Source organism: Leopardus geoffroyi, chromosome B2 (assembly GCF_018350155.1).
Source record: "Leopardus geoffroyi isolate Oge1 chromosome B2, O.geoffroyi_Oge1_pat1.0, whole genome shotgun sequence".
NCBI classification, from domain to species: domain Eukaryota; kingdom Metazoa; phylum Chordata; class Mammalia; order Carnivora; family Felidae; genus Leopardus; species Leopardus geoffroyi.
In genome coordinates, this window is record NC_059332.1 from 34,834,630 (window position 1) to 34,855,410 (window position 20,781).

Genomic DNA, 20,781 nt, shown 5'->3' on the forward strand with positions numbered 1-20,781 from the left:
TGTGTCTCCCTCTCTCTCTGCCCCTCCCCTGCTTATGCTAGCTCTCGCTCTCTCTCAAAAATAAACATTAAAAAAAAAGTTAAAAAAAAAAAAAAAAGACCATGGTCCTGAGAGCAAACAGTTTTTGATTCAACCCTTGATATTATTACTGTTTTAACCTTGAGCAAGTTACATATCCTTGTTCTGTTTCCTTATCAGTGAAATGGCAAGGCTAATGAGACTTACCTTATAGAGTTGTCGGGAAGAATACATGAGACACAGCACTTGATACAGAGCAAGCACTGACTACATTTGGTTGTTAGTTGAGCTTGGAACATCTCTTAAAAGAGAACTACCTTTAATGAAGCCTTTCAAAAAGTTCAATTTATTCTTTAAATTACATTTAGAGTCTGCCCTTTCCTCAAGGACATGTAATTGTGCAACCTTTAAAAATATGAAATGCTAAAGTCTTACTTTTATATCTAGGCTAAGTTCTTTTGATCTTTGTGAAATTGGGAACTGACCATATCCGCCCAAAAGGGAAATTACGAAACAGGAGAAAAATTCAGTTCCCCCAAGGAGAGAAAGTAACAATATAATGTGTGGTGTGGTGTGTTGTGGGGTGGGGTGTGTGTGTGTATGAAGAGAGATCATGCACATATTTATATAACGCATTAATAGATTTAAATTTACTGGCCTAGTGTCTTTTCCTCTAAATTTATAAAATATAAAAATAGAAATGAAATGAAAGCATTTGTAATAGCTCAACTGGTATACATTATTATTCAGCCTCAGGAGTGAGTAGTGATTCTTACACAGTAGATAAAACCTAACTTGATTTTTAAAAATTCAGCCTTTTTACTACTGATCTGGTTTTTATGTTCCCATAGCTGTGTAATACAGTAATGAGTGGGTAAGGCATTGCATCTAGAATATTCGTGGTGAACCTGTTGGACTTGAATGTAATCGTTTCCCTAATCTTACCACGTAAGGTTAATAACCAGGACCACACCTGTGAGGAGAGGTTCTGGAATGCCCCATTTTGCTTTATAGATAATATTCCTCCTTCCTTTAAAGTAAATGCAGGAATATTGTCAGTGAACAATATCCTTTTACCAGTGAATCCTGAAAAAGAATTATAATTTGAAAATTTAAAAATATTCCTATTTTAGTGCCTACAACTTGGTTTATAATGAGGTGAAAATAACAATGATAGATTTAAAAATCAAGATGCTTTATCATGGCCATGTATTTAGTTGCACTGTGTATTTCTCATGCAACATTTTTTTTTTAAAAGTGATATTGACACATACATCATTCTGATCTTCATCTTTGCTTTTTTCTTGTCTCTTTCTTCAGAGAACCTAGGAAAAGATACATTTAGTAAGAAGGATTATAGAAATTTTTAGAAAACTAGATGGAAGGTGGTAAAGTTAGAATAGGTGTAATGAGCCCCCCATGTAGTTACTAAGTTTTTAGCTGTCACTGTCATACTTACCGCCTTGCCTTCCCTTCCCTTCCTTCTCTCCTCTCCTCTCCTCTCCTCTCCTCTCCTCTCCTCCCCTCCCCTCCCCTCCCCTCCCCTCCCCTCCCCTCCTCTCTTCTCTTCTCTTCTCTTCTCTTCTCTTCTCTTCTCTTCTCTTCTCTTCTCTTCTCTTTTGTGCATCATGATAACTGTACTCTTTTATCCCTATCACCTATTCACCTATTTCATCAATCCCCCTACCCACCTCCCCTCTGGTAACCATCAGTTTGTTCTCTGTAGTTAAGAGTCTGTTTCTTGGTTTCTCTCTCTCTCTCTCTCTCTCTCTCTTTCTCTCTCTTTTTTTCCTTTATTCATTTGTTTTCTTAAGTTCCACATATGAGTGAAACTATATGGCATTTGTCTTTCTTAGACCGACTTATTTTGCTTAGCATTATACTTTCTAGCTCTATCTATGTCGTTGCACTATGTATATACCACATATGGTATATGAAATATTACACTGTGTATATATATACCACATCTGTATTCATCAGTTGATGGACACTTGGGCTGCTTCCATACCTTGGCTATTGTAAATAATGCTGCTATAAACAGAGGGGTGCATGTATCCCTTTGAATTAGTGTTTTTGTATTTTGAGGGTAAATACCCAATAGTGTGATTACTGGACATATGATAGTTCTATTTTAATTTTTTGAGGAACCTCCATACTGTTTTCCACAGCAGCTGCACCAGTTTGCATTCCTACCAGTAGTGCATGAGGGTTCCTTTTTCTCTACATCCTCACCAACACTTGTTTCTTGAATTTTTTATTCCAGCCATTCTGACAGTCATAGGTGGTATCTCATTGTGATTTTGATTTTCATTTCCCTGATAACGAGTGATGTTGAGCATCTTTTCCTGTGTCTATTGGCCATCTGTATGTCTTCTTTGGGGAAATGTCTGTTCATATCTTCTGCCCATTTTTTAATTGGATTATTTGCTTTTGGTGTGTTCAGTTGTATCAGTGCTTTATATATTTTAGATACTAACCCTTTATCAGATATATCATTTGCAGATATCTTCTATTCAGTAGATTGCCTTTTAGGCAATTGCCTTTTCTTAAATACCTCTAGAAGTCTTATGAAATTAAGAGCTTTCACAGGGGTTCTGGATTATTGTGTAACTCTCCATTAATTTCTAGGTATCTGGTGACCCATCTCATGGGAGCAGATCTGAACAACATTGTGAAATGTCAGAAGCTTACGGATGACCATGTTCAGTTCCTTATCTACCAGATTCTCCGAGGTCTCAAGGTATAGTCTCCCTTTCTCCATCTCAAGGCTTAAGAGAAAGAAGAAGAAGAAAGAAAAAAAAAAAAACCCTTTGTTATGGAAAATTTCAAACATAAAATCACAAGTACAATTATACTGTAATGAACCCCTGCGTTTACTCAATGACTACAGCTACCAACATATGGCCAATCTTGTTTCTGTTGTATTCCCCAAGCCCTGGATTCTTTTAAGACAAGTCCAGACATCATATCATTCCACCCATAATAGATATTTCAGTATGTATGTCTGAGAGCTCAGGACTCTTCATTCTTCTTTCTAAAGAGTAGTCATAATCTCTTGATCTAATCTAATGTCTGGTCAGAGTCATGTTGAAACTTTAAAAACCTCCTCTAGGATGCTAATTTGTTTGTGGGAAGGGCAGATAAGTAATGTTTTAAAATTAAAGCACCTTTGACATTGACATTTAGCAGCTTTGAGTCCATAGTGAGCTCCAGAGCACTAGCCAGAAAATAGGTTGAAAGCTGTTTCACTTATACTTCAACTCTATGAATAGAGTCGATGGTATAGAAATCATAGTTATGATAAATGTTCAGATTACTGATAATTACTTGTTCTCATTTCTAATGCTACTTTTTAATACTACTAGTTCTTACTGATTCATGAAAATATACTTTATGTCATATGGCCATAAGAGGTTGGAGATAACTTTTTGATTTAACTGACTTTTTTCTCTTTCACAGTATATACATTCAGCTGACATAATTCACAGGGTAATGTATTGTGATTTTGATTGCATTATTTGGGGAGGGAGCGCTGAAGTGGAGAGGACTGGCATGTGGCCAAGATCCTAGTCTAAGCTTATTTTAGCCATTGAACTATTGATTATAACTTTACTCTAAGTTTAAACTGATTAAAGAAATGTGTGTGGTTTTTACTATTTAAGGCTAATTAGGACTAGGTAGTGACTGACTATAGATGGAGATCACTTATAGCTGAATAAAGTCTTACTTTTATGTTTGGATCTTCATCATTACCTGTGGGGAGAAAACCTAGCATGAATCATAGAGTTGATCATGTCCTCTCTGGACTTGCTTCCTAGGACCTGAAACCTAGTAATCTAGCTGTGAATGAAGACTGTGAGCTGAAGGTAAGATGAAGAGACAGTGGGAATTGTTTGTTTCCACTTGTAATTACATGTTTGACTAACCAGGCAGACTTATGTAGTAAATGGGTTTATAAAATCATGACTTTTTGTCTGAAAATTCATATTTTCCTTAGAAATATCAGAGTTTGAAATTTGAATCACAGACTTAATAAGTCTTAGTTTAAAGGATATTGAAGGTGGCATCAGGTGTCGTATTTTCATTCTAAAATAAAGTTACATTAGAAATTTAATTTGTTAGTTATAATAAAGGAAAATCATAGTCTGAATATTAAGTAAGCAATCCTGAAGAGATAATTACTAGATTAGTTTCCTAAGATAAGAATGGCAAAAGCCACTCATTCAAAATAATTCAAATAGGGGATAAATATAAATATATAGAGAGCAAGCAGCTTTGGAATATTTTTTCTCATTTTTAATCAATCTTTTAAACATAATTAAATGTAATAAAAAGAATCATTTTAAGTGCACACTTGATAAATTTCTGTATCCATTTAACCACCAACACAATTAAAATAAAGAACACTTTTTCACTTCCAGAAGTTGACTTATGCTCCTTCCGAGCCACTCCCTACTCCTCTACCCCTAATCCTGGACCACTGATCTAATTGCTGACACCATAGAACAGATTTATTTTTTTCTGGAATTTCACATGAATGGAATCATACAGTATTTGTGTGTGTGTATCTGGTTTTTGCTTAGTATAATATTTTTGAGATCTGTGTTATATCAGTAGTTCATTCCTTTTTGTTGCTGAATAGTATCCATTTTGTGAATATGCCACGATTTGTCTATCCATCTACCTGTTGATAGACCTTTGCTTCAATTCCAGTTTGGGGCTGTGTAAAGCTGCTATGAATATTCATATGCAAGCCCTTGTGTGGCTGTATGTTTTCATTGCTCTTGGGTAAATGCCTTGGAGTAACATTTTTGTTTTGCTTTTTGTAATTTCATTTTTTAAATTGCTGTGTTTATCATGCATTCCAAACATAGACTTGGAAGTATGTTTATGAAAGTGCTGTATTGTTCTTCCCGTTTCTGAGGCAGTAGAGTTTTTTCCCTCCTGCCTTATGAGACTTAGGATCCTGACTGTTCCAGTGCCTGATTTCTCTTCTCTCCCTTAGATCTTGGATTTTGGACTGGCTCGACATACAGATGATGAAATGACAGGCTATGTGGCCACTAGGTGGTACAGGGCTCCTGAGATCATGCTGAACTGGATGCATTACAACCAGACAGGTATTGCTTTTATTGGTTATTTAGCACCTTCTTGGTCAGCATGTTGAGCGTATTTGGGATTCTCAGAAGCGGAGGTAGTGGGAATGGGAGGAAGCATCTTTTTTTTCCATCAGTAATCCTTTTAAAGTCGACAGAAAATATTTCAGTTGCTCAGATAGAGAAGGGGGGTGGTGTTGTACACAGCTTTCAAACTTTATGATTTAGCAGTTGAGTTTTTATTTATTTAGATTTCCAGCGTATTCTGTGAGTACTTCTATCTGAAGACAATGGGTTCATAATTGTAACCTCTCAACATGACTTGGGAGAATCCACCATTTCCGCCAATAAGAGTCTCTACCCCTTTGTGAACAGCTTATTTCTCTTTGCCTTAATTATGTTTTGACATCCTACCTATGAAGCCCGTTAGTGGGGTGAAGGTCTTAATAAGCTAACTTCCGTAAAGATGAGCATGAATCGTGGACCTCAAATGTCTTAAATATTAATTTGAGTATTTCACTTCTAGTTATAGTTCCATTTGTGGTCAGGTATGATAACAGTGACATTGTATGCCTTTTTCTCTTTAATTTTGCCAGTTGATATTTGGTCAGTGGGATGCATAATGGCCGAGCTGTTGACTGGAAGAACGTTGTTTCCTGGTACAGACCGTATCCTTTAAAAAGTTTTGGATTCTTGTTTCTTATCTGTATTCCAGTGTCCATGGAAGTATATCATTTTTACCTATCTCTAGGGAAGCTCTCAGTTCCTTGCTTATATAGTTGAGACACGCGTTATGAGATCCGCCCTCTGGCTAAGTGTCTTGCCTTGCCAACAAAGTGCCTTCAATTTTACTTGTGAGTTGGAAAAATTCCTCACAAGCTGGGGAACTCTTTGTATCTTTCACCTGTCATCTTTTGCAGTGAGTTCTTTATTACATTAATCTTCCCACAGCAGTTCTGCAACCTGAGCGTATTCCTGAGAGGCTCCAGATCTCAATGACTGGTTTAGTCTACTTGTACAAACACTTAATGAGAGCAAGATACCCATTTATAAATCAGGGGTGTCTTTAGCTTTTATGTTTGATTTACATGTTAAAAAGATTATATTTCATCCCTATAATGATGTACCTGCTGACTCTCTTTATACTTGTTGTTTAACAACAAATAATAAAAGGAAGACATGATAAGGTCATCCTGCCATGTGATGGCACAATTTTTTTTTTCCAGCACAATTTTGTTTTTATCTAGATTGTAGCCAAACCTTAATTTACTGCCAGATTTACCATCTAGCCCATGGTTTACCATGGCCCTTTTATTTTAGGCCCTTTCCCATCTGCTCTATGCCCATTTCATGCTTTAGAAGTAGTATCATCCAAACGTGGTTTGTTAGAAGTCCCATTACTTTCACTTGGGGAAGATGTTCAAGTGAGAAAGAATGTTGAAATATGTGTCTAGAATTAGGTTTGAAGATTTTTGTAAAATTCATCTGACTAGCCTATAGTGGGTTTGGCTGGGCTTTAAACATGCTGCAGTCATGCTATGAATGTGTTCTATCATGCTTAGAGACCTAAAAGCTGTTTTAACAGACCCTCACCTAAGCAAACTCATTGAATTTATACCAGAATGTCCGTTTACTTGCTTACAGTTTGGGATATACTTTTGTGGTGACTGTGAATGTTCATGCTATCTCTCCACATGTTCTGTCTATCTTCTGCTGAAGAAAAATGTGCTTTCCTAATGAACTGAAAAGCTTCTGTCCCTCAGGCAAAGTTGTGTATTTCCCTGACTATTTCTGCATTGATAGAGTTCTGTCTCCCTGTACTGAACTCACCTTACTGCTCCTCGGTCCCGGATTCTTGGTTTAAATACCTAGTGTTTGTTTCATTCACCTTATATCTGCATCTTAGAAATGTGGTATATACATTATAGTCCAAGCTAAGAGAATTAGGGAAATTTTTAATTCCTCTTTTCCTCAGGTACACAGCTCAGAGTCCCCATCCAGCAGACTAATGTCTCTCTTCCCAAGCACACTACTCTGATGCATTTCTCTATTCCTCCCTCCCCTTCCTCTTCTTTATTATCTGTAGCTCCTTTTACCTGCAGTCAGCTTTGGACACGCGTGCCTGCATTGACATGCAGAGTAGTGGAGAGAGACAGTAGGGTGTACTGGTTGAGAACACATACTCTGGAATCAGACTTCCTGGGTTTCGATCCTGCCTCTTACACTCCCTGCTGTGTGTTTTCTAACCTCTGTCTCTCGATTTCCTTAACCATAAAATGCTAATAGTATGTACTTTACAAGGCAGTTGTGAGAATTCAGTGAGACAGTATCTGGAAAGTAGTTAGAGTCTGGCAGGAAATGTTAGCCATCATCTTCATTACTGACTTTTGGGAAACACTTTTTCCCTTTACCTTCCCACTTTACTGTCTGCCTGTGAATCATTAAAAGTTTTTGTTTGTTTGTTTTATTTAAATTGTGTGACAAGTAGTAAAGGATGGATCCCCTTGGTGGGCTACTGGTAGAAAGGTTTTAAAGCAATTGTGCCCTATGGTTTTATCTCACAGACTTACTTACTCCCTGATGGCTTGACTCTTTTAGAATGCTAACTTTCAACCTGTAAGACATCTTCCCTTTATTTTTTCTTATTTTAGAGACAGAGACAGAGTGTGTGCACATGTGTGCAAGCAGGGTAGGAGCAGAGGGAGAGAGAATCCCAAGCAGGCTCCGTGCTGTCAGTGCGGAGCCTGATGTGAGGCTCGATCTCATGACTGTGAGATCCTGATCTGAGCTGAAATCAAGTGTTGGACGCTTAACTGACCAAGTCACCCAGGCGCCCCAGAAGTCTTCCCTTTTTGTGCATACTTCTTTTCCTTCTGTGAGCTTTAGATAGAAACCCCAGCATTTAGGCTTTTTACCATGGGCTTTTTTTTAATACATGAAAATTCATTTCAAAATTCCTATTTTAGTAATACACCATTTCTTTTGTACTTGGCTCTTTTTCAGACAGATATTCTACTGGATCATAAAAGTCAGAGGATTTGTATTTGCAATTCATAACACCCCCATCCTGTCAGTTGCCAGCTGTGTGGATGTAGATTTGGTGGCCGGACAAGGAGAGAGGAAAACGTTTTCTATTACTTTTTCTTGCCTGAAGTGTACAGTTATGTGCATTCTAGCATAGTGGTTCTTAACTCTCATTTTCACCAGAATACTTCGGGGAGCTTTTAAAAACTCCCAAGTGGGGCGCCTGGGTGGCGCAGTCGGTTAAGCGTCCGACTTCAGCCAGGTCACGATCTCGCGGTCCGTGAGTTCGAGCCCCGCGTCGGGCTCTGGGCTGATGGCTCAGAGCCTGGAGCCTGTTTCCGATTCTGTGTCTCCCTCTCTCTCTGCCCCTCCCCCGTTCATGCTCTGTCTCTCTCTGTCCCAAAAATAAATAAATGTTGAAAAAAAAAAATTAAAAAAAAAAAAAAAAAAAAAAAAACTCCCAAGTGCCAGGGCACCACCTCACAGACTCAACTAAAGTTGGTGTGGGGTCCAAGCACAGGCTTTGACGTATGTTTTAAGTCCCCGGTTGTTGCCAATGTGCAGCAGGTGTTGAGCACAATTAGAGTTTAGCCCAGTTGAATTTTACTCTTAACCTTTCAGGCTGATCCTAAAAAAATTAGTTAGGCAGTCTTTCCTCATTTTTTTTTTTAAAGTTTATTTACTTATTTTGAGAGAGAGAGAGAGAGAGAGAGGGAGGGGCAGAGGGAGAGAGAATCCCAAGCAGGCTGCATGCTGTCAGCGCAGAGCCCAACACAGGGCTCGATCCCACGAGCTGTGAGATCACGACCTGAGTCTAAATCAAGAGTCAGATGCTTAACCGACTGAGCCACCCTGGCGCCCCCTCATTTTTTTTTAAAGGTACTGATGAGATGAGAAAGTTAATAATTTAGACTTATCCACTTGGGGGCCTGGAAGGATATTAGAAAACATCTAATTGAACCCCCTGTTTTTTATACATGTGAGGAAACCAAGACCCAGAGAAGATAGATCCAAAACTATTACTTATGACTCAGGTCACGATTTCTTTACGTTATTTTATTTGTTACCTATTCCCCCAATTTTTCTTTTTCTTTTCTTTTTTCTTTCTCTTTTTCTTAAAATTTTTCTTTTTCTTTTTCTTAACTGTTTCTTTTTCTTTTTCCTTTGGAGGATGTGCTGGCCCCACACATTCTTTCTTTGCCCGGCAAGATGTGCAGCCACTGCTTATTTATGATTTTTAAATGCAACTGAATGCTGAGGCAGCCTCTAGAACTGCTCTTCTGTTGAGTGCAGTTTTCTCCCTGTTTTCCTCACGTATTAATCATATTATTCTCATCTAGAACTGGTGGTTTTAGGGGTGCTTAGGTGGCTCAGTCCGTTAAGCGGCCGACTTGGCTCAGGTCATGATCTTGCGGTTCGCGAGTTTGAGCCCCGTGTCGGGCTCTGTGCTGACAGCTCAGAGCCTGGAGCCTGTTTCGGATTCTGTGTCTCCCTCTCTCTCTGCCCCTCCCCCGCTCACACTATCTCTCTCTGTCTCAAAAAAAATAAACATCAAAAAAACTGGTGGTTTTAGCTTCTAGATAAGAACTAGCTAATAGAATTGTCTGTGGTGTTGTGAATGTTTTCTGTTTGGGCTGTGCACTGGTTGGTAGCCACCAGTGACATGTGGCTATTGAGCACTTACAATGTGGCTAGTGAAACGTAGAAACTGAATTAAAAATATTTTTGTGGTAAAAGGTATTAACATAAAATTTGCCATTTTACCTTTTTCTTATTGTGGTAAAAAACGCATAACATAAAATTTACCATCTTAACCATTTTTAAATACACAGTCCACTGGCACGAACTATACTTACAAAGTTGTGCAGCCATCACCACTATCTTATTTCCAAAACATCTTCATCACCCCAACGGAAACTGTACCCATTGAACAATAACCCCCATTCTTCCTTCCCACAGCCTCTGGTTTCCTCTCTTCAACTTCCTCAATTGGCTTATTCTAGATATTTCATATAAGTGGAATCACACAATATTTGTTCTTTTTCTTGATTATTTCCCTTAGCCATAATGTTTTCAAGGTTCATCTGTGTTGCAGCATGTTATCAGGACTCCGTTCCGTTTTATGTGTATTCCCCTGTATGTGTATGCACTCATCTTTTCGTTGACACTTGGGTTATTTCCACCTCTGGCAATTGTGATTAGTGCTGCAATGAACATTGGCATATAGCTCTCTGTTTGAGGCCCTGCTTTCAGTTCTTTTGGGTATATATATCTAGGAGTGGAATTGTTGGGTCCTGTGGTAATTCTACGTTTACTTTTTTGAAGAGCTATCAAACTGTTTTCCACAGCAGCTGTACCATTTTACATGCCCACCAATGATGTAGGAGCATTTCTCCATGTCTTCACCAACACTTATTCTTTTCTTCTTTTTTAAAAAAAAATTTTTTTTTTTTAATGTTTTTATTTATTTTTGAGACTGGGAGAGACAGAGCATGAGCAGGGGAGGGGCAGAGAGAGAGGGAGACACAGAATCTGAAGCAGGCTCCAGGCTCTGAGCTGTCAGCACAAAGCCCGTCGCGGGGCTCGAACCCATGAACTGTGAGATCATGACCTGAGCTGAAATCGGACGCTTAACCGACTGAGCCACCCAGGCGCCCTCTTCTTTTTTTTTTAATTACAGACATCCTCATAGGTATGAAGTGGTATCTCTTTGTGGTTTTAATTTGTATTTCCCTAATGACTGATAATGTTGAGCATCTTTTCCTGTGTTTATTGGCCATTTGTGTATCTCCTATGGAGGAATGTCTGTTCAGGTTCTTCACCCATCTTTTAATTGGGTTGTCTTTTTGTTGTTGAGTTTTTAGTTCTTTGTATATTCTGGATATTAAACCTTTATTAGATATGTGATTTGCAAGTATTTTCTCCCATTCTGTGGGTAGTGTGTTCACTTTCTTGATAAGGTCCTTTTTAAAAAAAAAATTTTTTTTAATGTTTATTTATTTTTGAGAAACAGAGAGAGACAGAGCATGAGCGGGGGAGGTGGGGCGGGGAGAGAGGGAGACACAGAATCCGAAGTAGGCTCTAGGCTCTGAGCTGTCAGCACAGAGCCCAATGCAGGGCTCGAACCCCCTAGCTGTGAGATCATGACCTGAGCCAAAGTCAGACGCTCAACAAACTGGAGCCACCGAGGCGCCCCTTTTGATAATGTCCTGTGATGCACTGAAGTTTTGATTCTGATGAAGTTCCAATTCATCTATTTTTTCCTTTTGTTGCTCATGTTATATCTAAGAATGTATTACCAAATTCAAGGTTGTGAAGATTTACTGTGTTTTCTACTAAGAGTTGTGTGTGTTTCTCTCCCATACCTAGGTCTTTGATCCATTTTGAGTAAATTTTTGTATATGATGTCAGGTTTGAGGTCCAACTTGTTCTTTTGCATATGGAAACCCAGTTGTCCCAGAACCATTTGTTGAAGAGACTATCCTTTCCCCACTGAATAGGCTTGGCATTTCTGTCCAAGGCTAATTCTAATCCATTTGTCTGTATGTCTATGCTTATATAACAGTACCACACTGTTTTGATCCCTATAGCTTAATAGTGAGTTTTGAATTCAGGAAGTATGAGTCCTTCAACTTTGTTCTCACTGTTAAATGGCTGTGGGTTTTTGTTTGTTTTTTGTGTTTTTGGCTTTTCAGGCTCTTTTGTAATCCTATATGAATTTGAAGATGGGCTTTTCCATTTCTGCAGGAAAGGCTGTTGGAATTTTTTTTAATATGTTTTTTTAATGTTTATGTATTTATTTTGAGAGAAAGTGTGTGCACATGCACAAGCAGGGGAGGGACCGAGAGAGGGAGAGAGAGAATCCCAAGCAGGCTCCAGGCTGTCAGCACAGAGCCAGGCACCAGGCTCCATCAGTCCTACAAACTGTGATATGACCTGAGCCAAAGTCAAGGTCGATGAGGCGCCTGGGTAGCATCGGTTAAGCATCTGACCTCGGCTTAAGTCATGATCTCTTTGTGATTTTAATTTGTATTTCCCTAATGACCAGTAATGTTGAACATCTTTTCCTGTGTTTATTGGCCATTTGTATATCTTCTGTGGAGGAATATCTGTGTGCTTGGAACTCAGATCCTAGAGCCTGCTTCGGATTCTGTGTCTCCTTTCTGCCCCTCCCCTGCTCGCTCACTCTCTCTCTCTCTCAAAAATAAGTAAAACATAAAAAAACAGAGTTGGATGCTTAACTGAGCCACCTAGGTACCCTGAAAGGCTGTTGGAATTTTGATAGCAATTGCATTGAATTTTTAGATCACTTTGGATAATATTGACATCTTAACAATATTAAGTCTTCCTATCCATGAACACGAGATGTCTTTCCATTTTCAGTTCTTAATGTCTTTCCGCAACGATTTATCATTTTCATTGGACAAATCTTTCACCTTCATGGCTAAATTTATTCCTAGGTATTTTATTCTTTTAGATGCTATTGTAAATGGAATTGCTTTCTTAATTTCTTTTTCAGGTTGTTTATTATTGGTGTGAAGAAACAAAACTGATTCTTGTTGACTTTGTGCACTGCGTCTTTACTCAATTTATTTATTATCTCTAGTAGGTTTCTTGCAGATTCTTTGGTTTTTCTATCTATAGGATCCTATCATCTGCAAATAGAGATGGTTTTAATTCTTCCTTTCCAGTTGCTCTGGCTAGAACTTCCAGTATAATGTTGAATAGCAGTGGTGAAGTGAGAATCCTTGTTTTGTTCTTAGCTTAGAGGGAAGTTTTTCAGCCTTTCTCCGGTGACTATGATTTTAACTGTGTATTTTTCATAAATGCTCTTTATCATGTCAAGGAAGTATCACTTCGGAGAAGTTCCTTTGGATTCATAGTTTTATGAGTCTTAAATCTGAATTTCAAATCTTACTAGATTTTATTTAGATTACATTGAAATTTAGTTAATCTCATGTGATTACTGGTATTGCATTGGACAATGCAGTTTTAGATCTCTATCAGTCTTCTTTGTATTCTACCTTTTTCTCATTTTTTGTGATTAGTCTCCTCCTTGAGAGATGCTTTTAGTACTGGTTGTTAATAATCCTTGGAGTTCCCCTAAAGGTGTAAGAAATACTAATTTTTGTCTTAAAACTAAGTATATATTGTTAGGTTTGAAGCTATTCTCATTTATGACTTTGTAGAACACTTTTTCCATCTAGCTCAAAAACAGGATTATTTTTTTAAAGAATGAAGCCTTGCCTTAGAAGTCCAGTCAACTAGGAATATCAGGTGGACACAGCTGGTGAACTTCACGTTAGAAGATAGTGAGGATACAGAATGTCCCTTCAGGCATAGTGCTAGCCTATTTCAAATGCCATTGGTTTTGAGAAGAGTGGCCAGTTAGAAAATGGTATTACCAATACTTAATAGTCTGTAGCGTAAGGAAGAGAGAAAATGAGTTTCAGAGCCCTGTTACACATCAAATACTGTTTCCTCTTCTGGAGACCACAGTGTTTGTTTGCTGTCATTTTCCTTTCCTAAGTAATCAAGTGAATTTCCTTCATGTGTAAAACTTTTTTTCCTTCTTTCATTAAAAAAATTTTTTTAATGTGTTTTTATTTTTGAGAGAGAGAAACAGAGTATAAGCAGGGGAGGGGCAGAGAGAGAGGGAGACACAGAATCTGAAGCAGACTCCAGGCTCCATACTGTCAGCACAGAGCCTGGTGCAGGGCTCGAACCCACAAACCGTGAGATCATGACCTGAGTTGAAGTCGAATGCTTAACTGACTGAGCCACCCAGGTGCCCCTCCTTCTTTCATCTTAATAGAAGGGGTACCTTTAAGATATTAACCAGAGGATAATGGGGCTGTTGAGTTATAATCTACTTGCCATTAGCTGCTGCCTTACTCCATATGAATTTCCTTAGTGTATTAAATTTGCTCCTTAATTCTACTTTATTTCTTTTGATTTTTTTTTCAAACATTTTATGAAATACAAAAAAAACAAAGAATAACATAATGAACACCTATGTTCACAGCTCCCAGATTACGGGCTAAAACACGCCAGTAAAAAATTTCTGATGTACCCCTTGCTGTCACGTCTACCCCTCACTTGCAGTCACTAGTTTCAAATATTCTCTCATTTTACTATTTTTTTAATTAAAAAATAATAAATAATCTCTACCCCCAGCATGGGGCTGAAACTCACAAGCCCGAGATCAAGGGCGGCATGCTCCACTGACTGAGCCAGCCAGGTGCCCCTATTCTCTCTCATTTTAAAGCAGTTTCATGGGGTGCCTGGGTAGCTTAGTTGGTTGAGCATCTGACTCTTGATTTTGGCTCAGATCATGATCCCAGCGTTGTGGGATCGAGCCCCTGTGTGGGCTCTGTGCTGAGCATGGAAACTGCTTAAGATTCTATCTCTCTCATCCTCTCCCTTCTCCCCAACTCACATGCGCGCTCTCTTTCTCTCTCTCTCTCTCTCTCTCAAAAAAAAAAAAAAAAAAAGTTTCACTTTAGACACTGAAAGCAAGGTCCTAATAAATGCTGAAGAAGAAAAAAAATTTTACTACATTATTTGCCTTTTCTTCTCCAACTTGACAATATATTTTCCCAGAAAAGGTTGGAATTTTCACATGTGTCCACAAACCTAAAGTACCTTAAGAATTTTAGTGTGCGTGACAGTGAAAATGACTATTTTGACAACCAAGAAGAGAAGAAAGTAGGCCTAAGTCTTCTAGTCCATCCTGTCTGTCACAGGAAGGTTTTCCACCCTCCAGACATTAATGTTCTGGCTTTGTCTAGAACACTTAGAGGTGAATAGAATATTGGTTTTTTTATTTTCCTTCTGATTACCCCATTAACCTTAGGTTGATTTCCTCATCTATTCATTCTACCTATTACTTTTGTTACAGAGAACCTAAAGAGTAATCTTGGGCCTCAGTGGTTGTTTTAGAAAGGACCAAGACATCTATGATTTGAATTTTGACAATTTGATCATTATAACTGAAACACATGTTTGCCTAACAGGAAAAATTTCTTCTATCTAGGGGGGAAAAAGAGGGTTAAACCAATTATGAAGGATGGCTTGTTGTGGAGATAACTAATTGTCATTATGTGATAAATTTTGCTTTGCTCTGCTTATGTAGCTGCTTGAAGCACCTTCTGGCCTTAACTGCCTGGACAAATTGTAGTGGCCTTACAGTAGCTGGTACTATTGGAAGACTGACTTGTATTTCAATGGATTTGCCAGCTCTTGGAGAACCTATGGTGATTTCTTCTGAGGTCTGCATGCTTTGACTTCCCTCTTACAAGTGCTTTTAGCTACTAAGTAGATTCTTGTTTTGCATTGTGTGCTTACTAATCTCCCAAGTATTGGCTATCATGCTGTAACACCTCTCTTTCTCCATAGCCCTTACACACTCATGGCATTATACTTGCGTACTCTTTATGGTGTAGACACTTCAGTTGGAAGGTTTGAGGGCTTTGTTAGGCCTGATATTAAGTGAAGCAACTTTTCTGGACTACTTTTTGTATTTAGACTTTCCATCGAGTATGGTCATTATAGGTTTTTTAGGGCAAGGCAGAGGGCTGGAGCTGAGTTAGAAAGCACATTACAACTAGTCTTTTCAAGCCAACCAATATTTATCAAACTACACTGTGGAAGGTGCTGGGGATAAGATAGTACCTGTCCCCCAAACCAGAGTGATCATACTCAGTGGCAAGTGAGTTCTAGGAGTTACCAGAACAAATGTCTACTCTCTCATTATAAAATAAGACAGAGTGGTAAAAATGCTATAATAGAGGTACAAATAAGTTATTGAGAAGAAGTAAAGTAATTCGAACTTAAGATATCCAGAAAGATTTCACAGCACAGTTCTTGTTTGAGTAGGACTTTGTAGAATAAATAAGAAAAGACTTGATAGGAGGGGAGAACGGAGGATATTCCTGCGTATGACTTGCATAAATAAGAAGGTGGAAGCTTAGAATTGCCTAGAATATTTGGTGTGCGTTGAAGCAAACTGTCTGAGGCAGTCAGAAAAGAAGCTGGATGCCAAGTCAGGGAGGGCCATGAGGGGCTAGGAATTCGGGCTTTATTCTTCAGACGTGTGATTGTTCTATACTGGCAGAGACACGGGGCCCCCAGCTCATTGCTGTCGTGAGCCTCTGTGACTAGTGGGAGTGCCACACTCTTCAGGTATGATGAGGTGAAGGTAGGGCGGTTAAGAAACTCAGCCCAGAGTCTTCTGGCTTCCCTGAAGGGAGTATAAAACTTGACTCTCATTTCAGTAGTCAGAAGTCTCTTAAACAAGAGTACCAATCTCAACAGTTTTATTTCCCGAGATTAATTTTGACGCATATATTGTAAAACTACCTGTTTAAGAGTTGAAGTAGTCTAGTTGGTTTTCATATATGATATACTTTGTGTTGTGGGAGAGCTACCCAGTTAAATTTGTTCCTGAAGAGTGTGAAGGGACTTAATACTTGTAAACTGAATCAATTAAAATGGGCAGAGGGGATCCTGTACTAAATTCTGTTGTCATATAGCTAATTTTATTATTTTATTTATTTTTTAATGTTTTTCTATTCATTCTTGAGAGAGAGAGAGACAGGGCCTGAGTGGGGGAGGAGCAGCGCAAGAGAGGGACACAGAATCTAAAGCAGGCTCCAGGCTCTGAGCTGTCAGCACAGAGCCCAACACGGGGCTCGAACTCACAAGCCGTGAGGCCATGACCTGAGTGGAAATCGGACGCTCAACCGACTTGAACCACCCAGGCGCCCCTTAATTTGATTGTTTTAAAGCAAGACCATATTCGTCCATCCTCCCCTCTCTGTCCCCATTATTGCATGCTTTAGTTTTTTTTTTCTTGTCAGCACTTTGAACTAAGAGTCAGTATTGAAATTTTAACCTCCAGAACACATTGATTTTTGCCATTTGCAGATGACAAAGTTCTCTACTATATTTAATTTAGAAATGATTTCTGTGAGTGGACTTGTTTCTAATTTAACCTTGTTTTCTACAGAACACAAATTGTTTGGGTCTAGGCTGGGGTTTGGCAAACCTTTTCCTAAAAAGCCAGATAGTAAATATTTTAGGGTTTGGGGACCATATGGTTTCTGTTGTAACTACTCAATTCTGCTGTGTAGGGTGAAAGCAGTTACAGACAGTACATAAACGAATGGGCATGGCTGTGTTCCAATAAAACTTTATTTTCAAAACAGGCAGCAGGCTGGGGTTTGCTGACTCCTGTCTAGAATGTTCTTCCATTTAAGCCAATTTCTTAGCTGGGGGTGGGGGTGGGGACGGGGAAGAACAGGGCAAGATGCCAGTGATATTGCGTAAGTAATTCCTGTAACTTAGGCAACTGTGGTTTGCAGAAGCCATTATTTTAAGTTACACCGTATTACCTTTATATGTGTAATCATAAACAGAAATATTTTCTTCCATCCTCCTTTCCTTCCTGCTTCCTGAGGAGAAGATCTCCTCAGATATTTTGAGTGCCCACCATGTAGCAGATAGCAGGCTAAGCACGGGGGATAGGTGGCAGTCAGGGTGGCCCGTGCCCTCATGGAGCTACATACAGATCAGCAGAGGTGACAGAAAGCAAACGAAGTAATTATAGATTGACGTTTGCAAGCATTGTGCTGGGGTAGAGAATACAAGGAAGAAGGGGCTTTCTTATTTCGAATGTGGGGGGAGTCCTCTCTGAGGAAGTGAGACCTGAGGTCGAGAAGGATCTAATATGCCAACAACCTGACAGGATGTGTGATAGGCACCAGAAGACAGTCATCCTCCCCTCCTTTTCCCCGAATGTCAGTAGAGACGTGGATAAACTCTCACACTTTCATAGAGAATATTAAAAGCTTACTTTATATAATTTTTTTCTCTCCCCTTTTAACTTCCTTTTTGGGCAAGACTAAAGGCAATAAGAACAAACGAACGGTTTCTGTCTTCTGGTTAATATATGCACATACGCGGAAGAGTTGGCCACCCGAATAAGGGTTTGGACGTTGTAGCCTATTGTGTAGAGCCTCTGGGATGTGTGAGGTTTGTCACTGTGCTTGTGAGATGGAAAACTCTCCTGTTCTGCTTCATGATGGCGCTCCTGAAGAACACGCGGATGCAGTGGGGGAGTGGGGCCCTCTGCTGGCCGACTATCACTCACAGCTCCTCTCTGCCTGCGCTAGCCATTGCAGAGGGAGAGGTTTCCCAGAGGGCACGCTCAAGTGGTGTTAGGCCCTGGGGTAGTCGCAGGCTCCTGTCCTATTACAGGCTCCTTGGGTCAAGCCTTTCGGGGAGTATTCCCAGGGGAGCTTGGCCAGCCCTAGCTCCTATGCTCTGCTGCTCTTTCTGTTCGTGTAGCACTCTGCTTACCGGTGCTTTCTGCTCAACTGGCTTCTGACGCTTTGGTGGAAGGCAAAGAGGTTAGGTGTGGACTGAGTGAAGCTTTTGTGCTGTCACCTGCTGTCTTTGACCCAGCTAAAGTCGCTTCATTTTACTGATGGGTAATGTTGACAGATGCCCGGAATGAATATAAATTGGGCGTGTGAGTGGTAGTATTTTGAGTCTTTGCACAGGAGGAACATGTTCTACTTGAAGTGACCATCCATGGAAGCCCTGATCTAGGTTAATTCACCATTTTGGCTTGGCTGGGGGTTTTCACTTTTTGTTATTGGGGTATTTTGTTTGTTTGTTTTGTTGTCGTTTGTGTTTTTTATTTTTATTTTGTCCCAACATTTTCCTTTATAGTCCACCATTAGATATTGATCAGTTGAAGCTCATTTTAAGACTCGTTGGAACCCCAGGGGCTGATCTTTTGAAGAAAATCTCCTCAGAGTCTGTGAGTTGATGCTTTGATTGTAATTATCTGCCCTGTTGGGAGCCTCTGCCGCTTCCCTCAATCTGTACTTTGACCTGGGTATGTTTGTAAGCACGTGTGCCCTTTTGTGCTGACTTCCAGGATGAAGTATAAGTGTGTGTGTATGTGTGTGTGTGTACACATTTGCTCACGTGCATGTGTTTCGTTCTCTATTGGAGTACATACATAGATCATGAGAGCTGGTATTGAGCAGTCATGTCCCAGTAAATGATTTGAGATTCTACCTCATTCCAAGAGATCAATGGAAAATTGGTCTCTGTTACCAAGCCCTGACATCATTTTCCTCAGCAGTGTCACATATACCTGCGCTCTTTTTATATTCTGGTTAGTGCTTGCTCTCAGAGCATGAGCTTCACCATGTACTAGTCTAGCTTCATCACCACAAGGATGAAGTGTGCATTGGGTGCACGCTACTGCCCTTTTCCAGAAGTTCCTGCTTTTTATTGTTTTAGAATCGACAACTCTACATCTTGTATAAGTTGTCTATTCTTAGCAGGGCCATCTCTCCACCCTGTCTCCAGACCAGTCCTAGTACCTCACATCCACTGGAGTTGGCTTGTAAATCCTTCCTCCCACAGCCTGCCTTTGTAATTACAAGTCAAATAACCTGAGAAAAAGCTTTAGAGCTAATGCTTTCCTGCCTCTAAGCAGGGGGTTAGAGAGAAGCCGTGGGAATGTGACTCTGGCTTGCTTTGGCTCCGATTTCCTGCTGTTGGTCATTTTCTGGGGCCAGAGATAAGAGAGAGATCATGAAAGCTCAGCCTTTTTCCCTTTTCTCCTCTGTCTGCCGCCAGGCAGTTGACTAAAAGGGAAAAAGAGCTGTGGAGCCAAGCTCCAGTCGTGCCTTCCTGAATTCTCGTCCCAGCATTCTGACTAACGGGGTCCCTTTGCCCAATTGGAAGGACTGCTGGGTAGCTGGAGGCAGGCTTGAGCAGGTGAGTTTGAATGGTTCATCGTCTCCCTTACAAAATAAAGAATATTGTCATCTGGTATGTTTCTGGTACATTCCTTTAAAAGAGCACAAAGTCCAGTGTATTTATCAATTTCTACTCTGAGGGATGTAAGAGACTGTGCTGGCTCTATTATTTTGTTTCATTTATTTGTTTAAGAAGAAGAAGGAAAAGCACAGAAAAGCTGTGACTTGCCTGAGTCATGCACTGAGTCACTTGGCAGAGCTGAGCATAGATATCAGATGTTCTGATAACATGATCTCTAAACTTGAATCTCATGCGATTGCACACTATTTTGAAAGTCATTGTCAGAGTTACTGACCACAGTGTTAACCCAAAGGAGTGTTTTCTTTTGCTTTATGAAGTGCAGAAGCTGGATAGAATGAATCAAAGAAGATACGAGATGCTGCGTAGTGAGGATGGTGCTTTATTGTTTTAAATGCATTTGCTGAGAAAAACCGGTAATAGAGAAAACACGGGGGCAAGGGAGCGGGGTTGGGAGGAAGTTCAGTTTGTTTACTGATAGTACTAATGAGAGTAAGATAGTAAATTCATTCCCTGTCTGGGAAAGGCTGTTAGCAGCTCCTGCTTAGTCGTGTCTCCCACCCCAACCATCTGCCTTATAGGTGTGTGCTGTTAGTCAAGAATTTCTAAAAGAAAAAGCATGGGTAATATAGTATTTACCTATTATTAATGCATCATTTATTGTTAAGAAAGAAACAACATCAAGTGCCCAAACTAATAATGAGATCACCGTTATCTTCGGTGAAATAGGATATATTATACATTTAAATAGCTCTAGAGTTGGGCATAATAAAATGGAGTA

The 20,781-nt window shown here is 39.6% G+C and overlaps 1 protein-coding gene across 7 annotated transcripts in view; it reads left to right on the forward strand.

Annotated features, from left to right (window-relative positions):
- MAPK14 (mitogen-activated protein kinase 14) overlaps window positions 1-20,781 on the forward strand; it is a 75,875-nt gene that overhangs the window by 43,991 nt on the left and 11,103 nt on the right. For 3 of the 7 annotated variants that reach the window (XM_045500791.1, XM_045500793.1, XM_045500789.1), the window contains exons 4-9: window positions 2,647-2,758; window positions 3,478-3,507; window positions 3,837-3,884; window positions 5,024-5,138; window positions 5,711-5,782; window positions 18,887-18,966. In XM_045500791.1, coding sequence (XP_045356747.1) covers window positions 2,647-2,758; window positions 3,478-3,507; window positions 3,837-3,884; window positions 5,024-5,138; window positions 5,711-5,782; window positions 18,887-18,966 — 457 coding nt within the window. Of the gene's footprint in view, window positions 1-2,646; window positions 2,759-3,477; window positions 3,508-3,836; window positions 3,885-5,023; window positions 5,139-5,710; window positions 5,783-18,886; window positions 18,967-19,799; window positions 20,408-20,781 lie in introns of those variants that run through there. The other 4 variants (XR_006717865.1, XR_006717866.1, XM_045500792.1 and 1 more) reach the window with 4 other exon arrangements.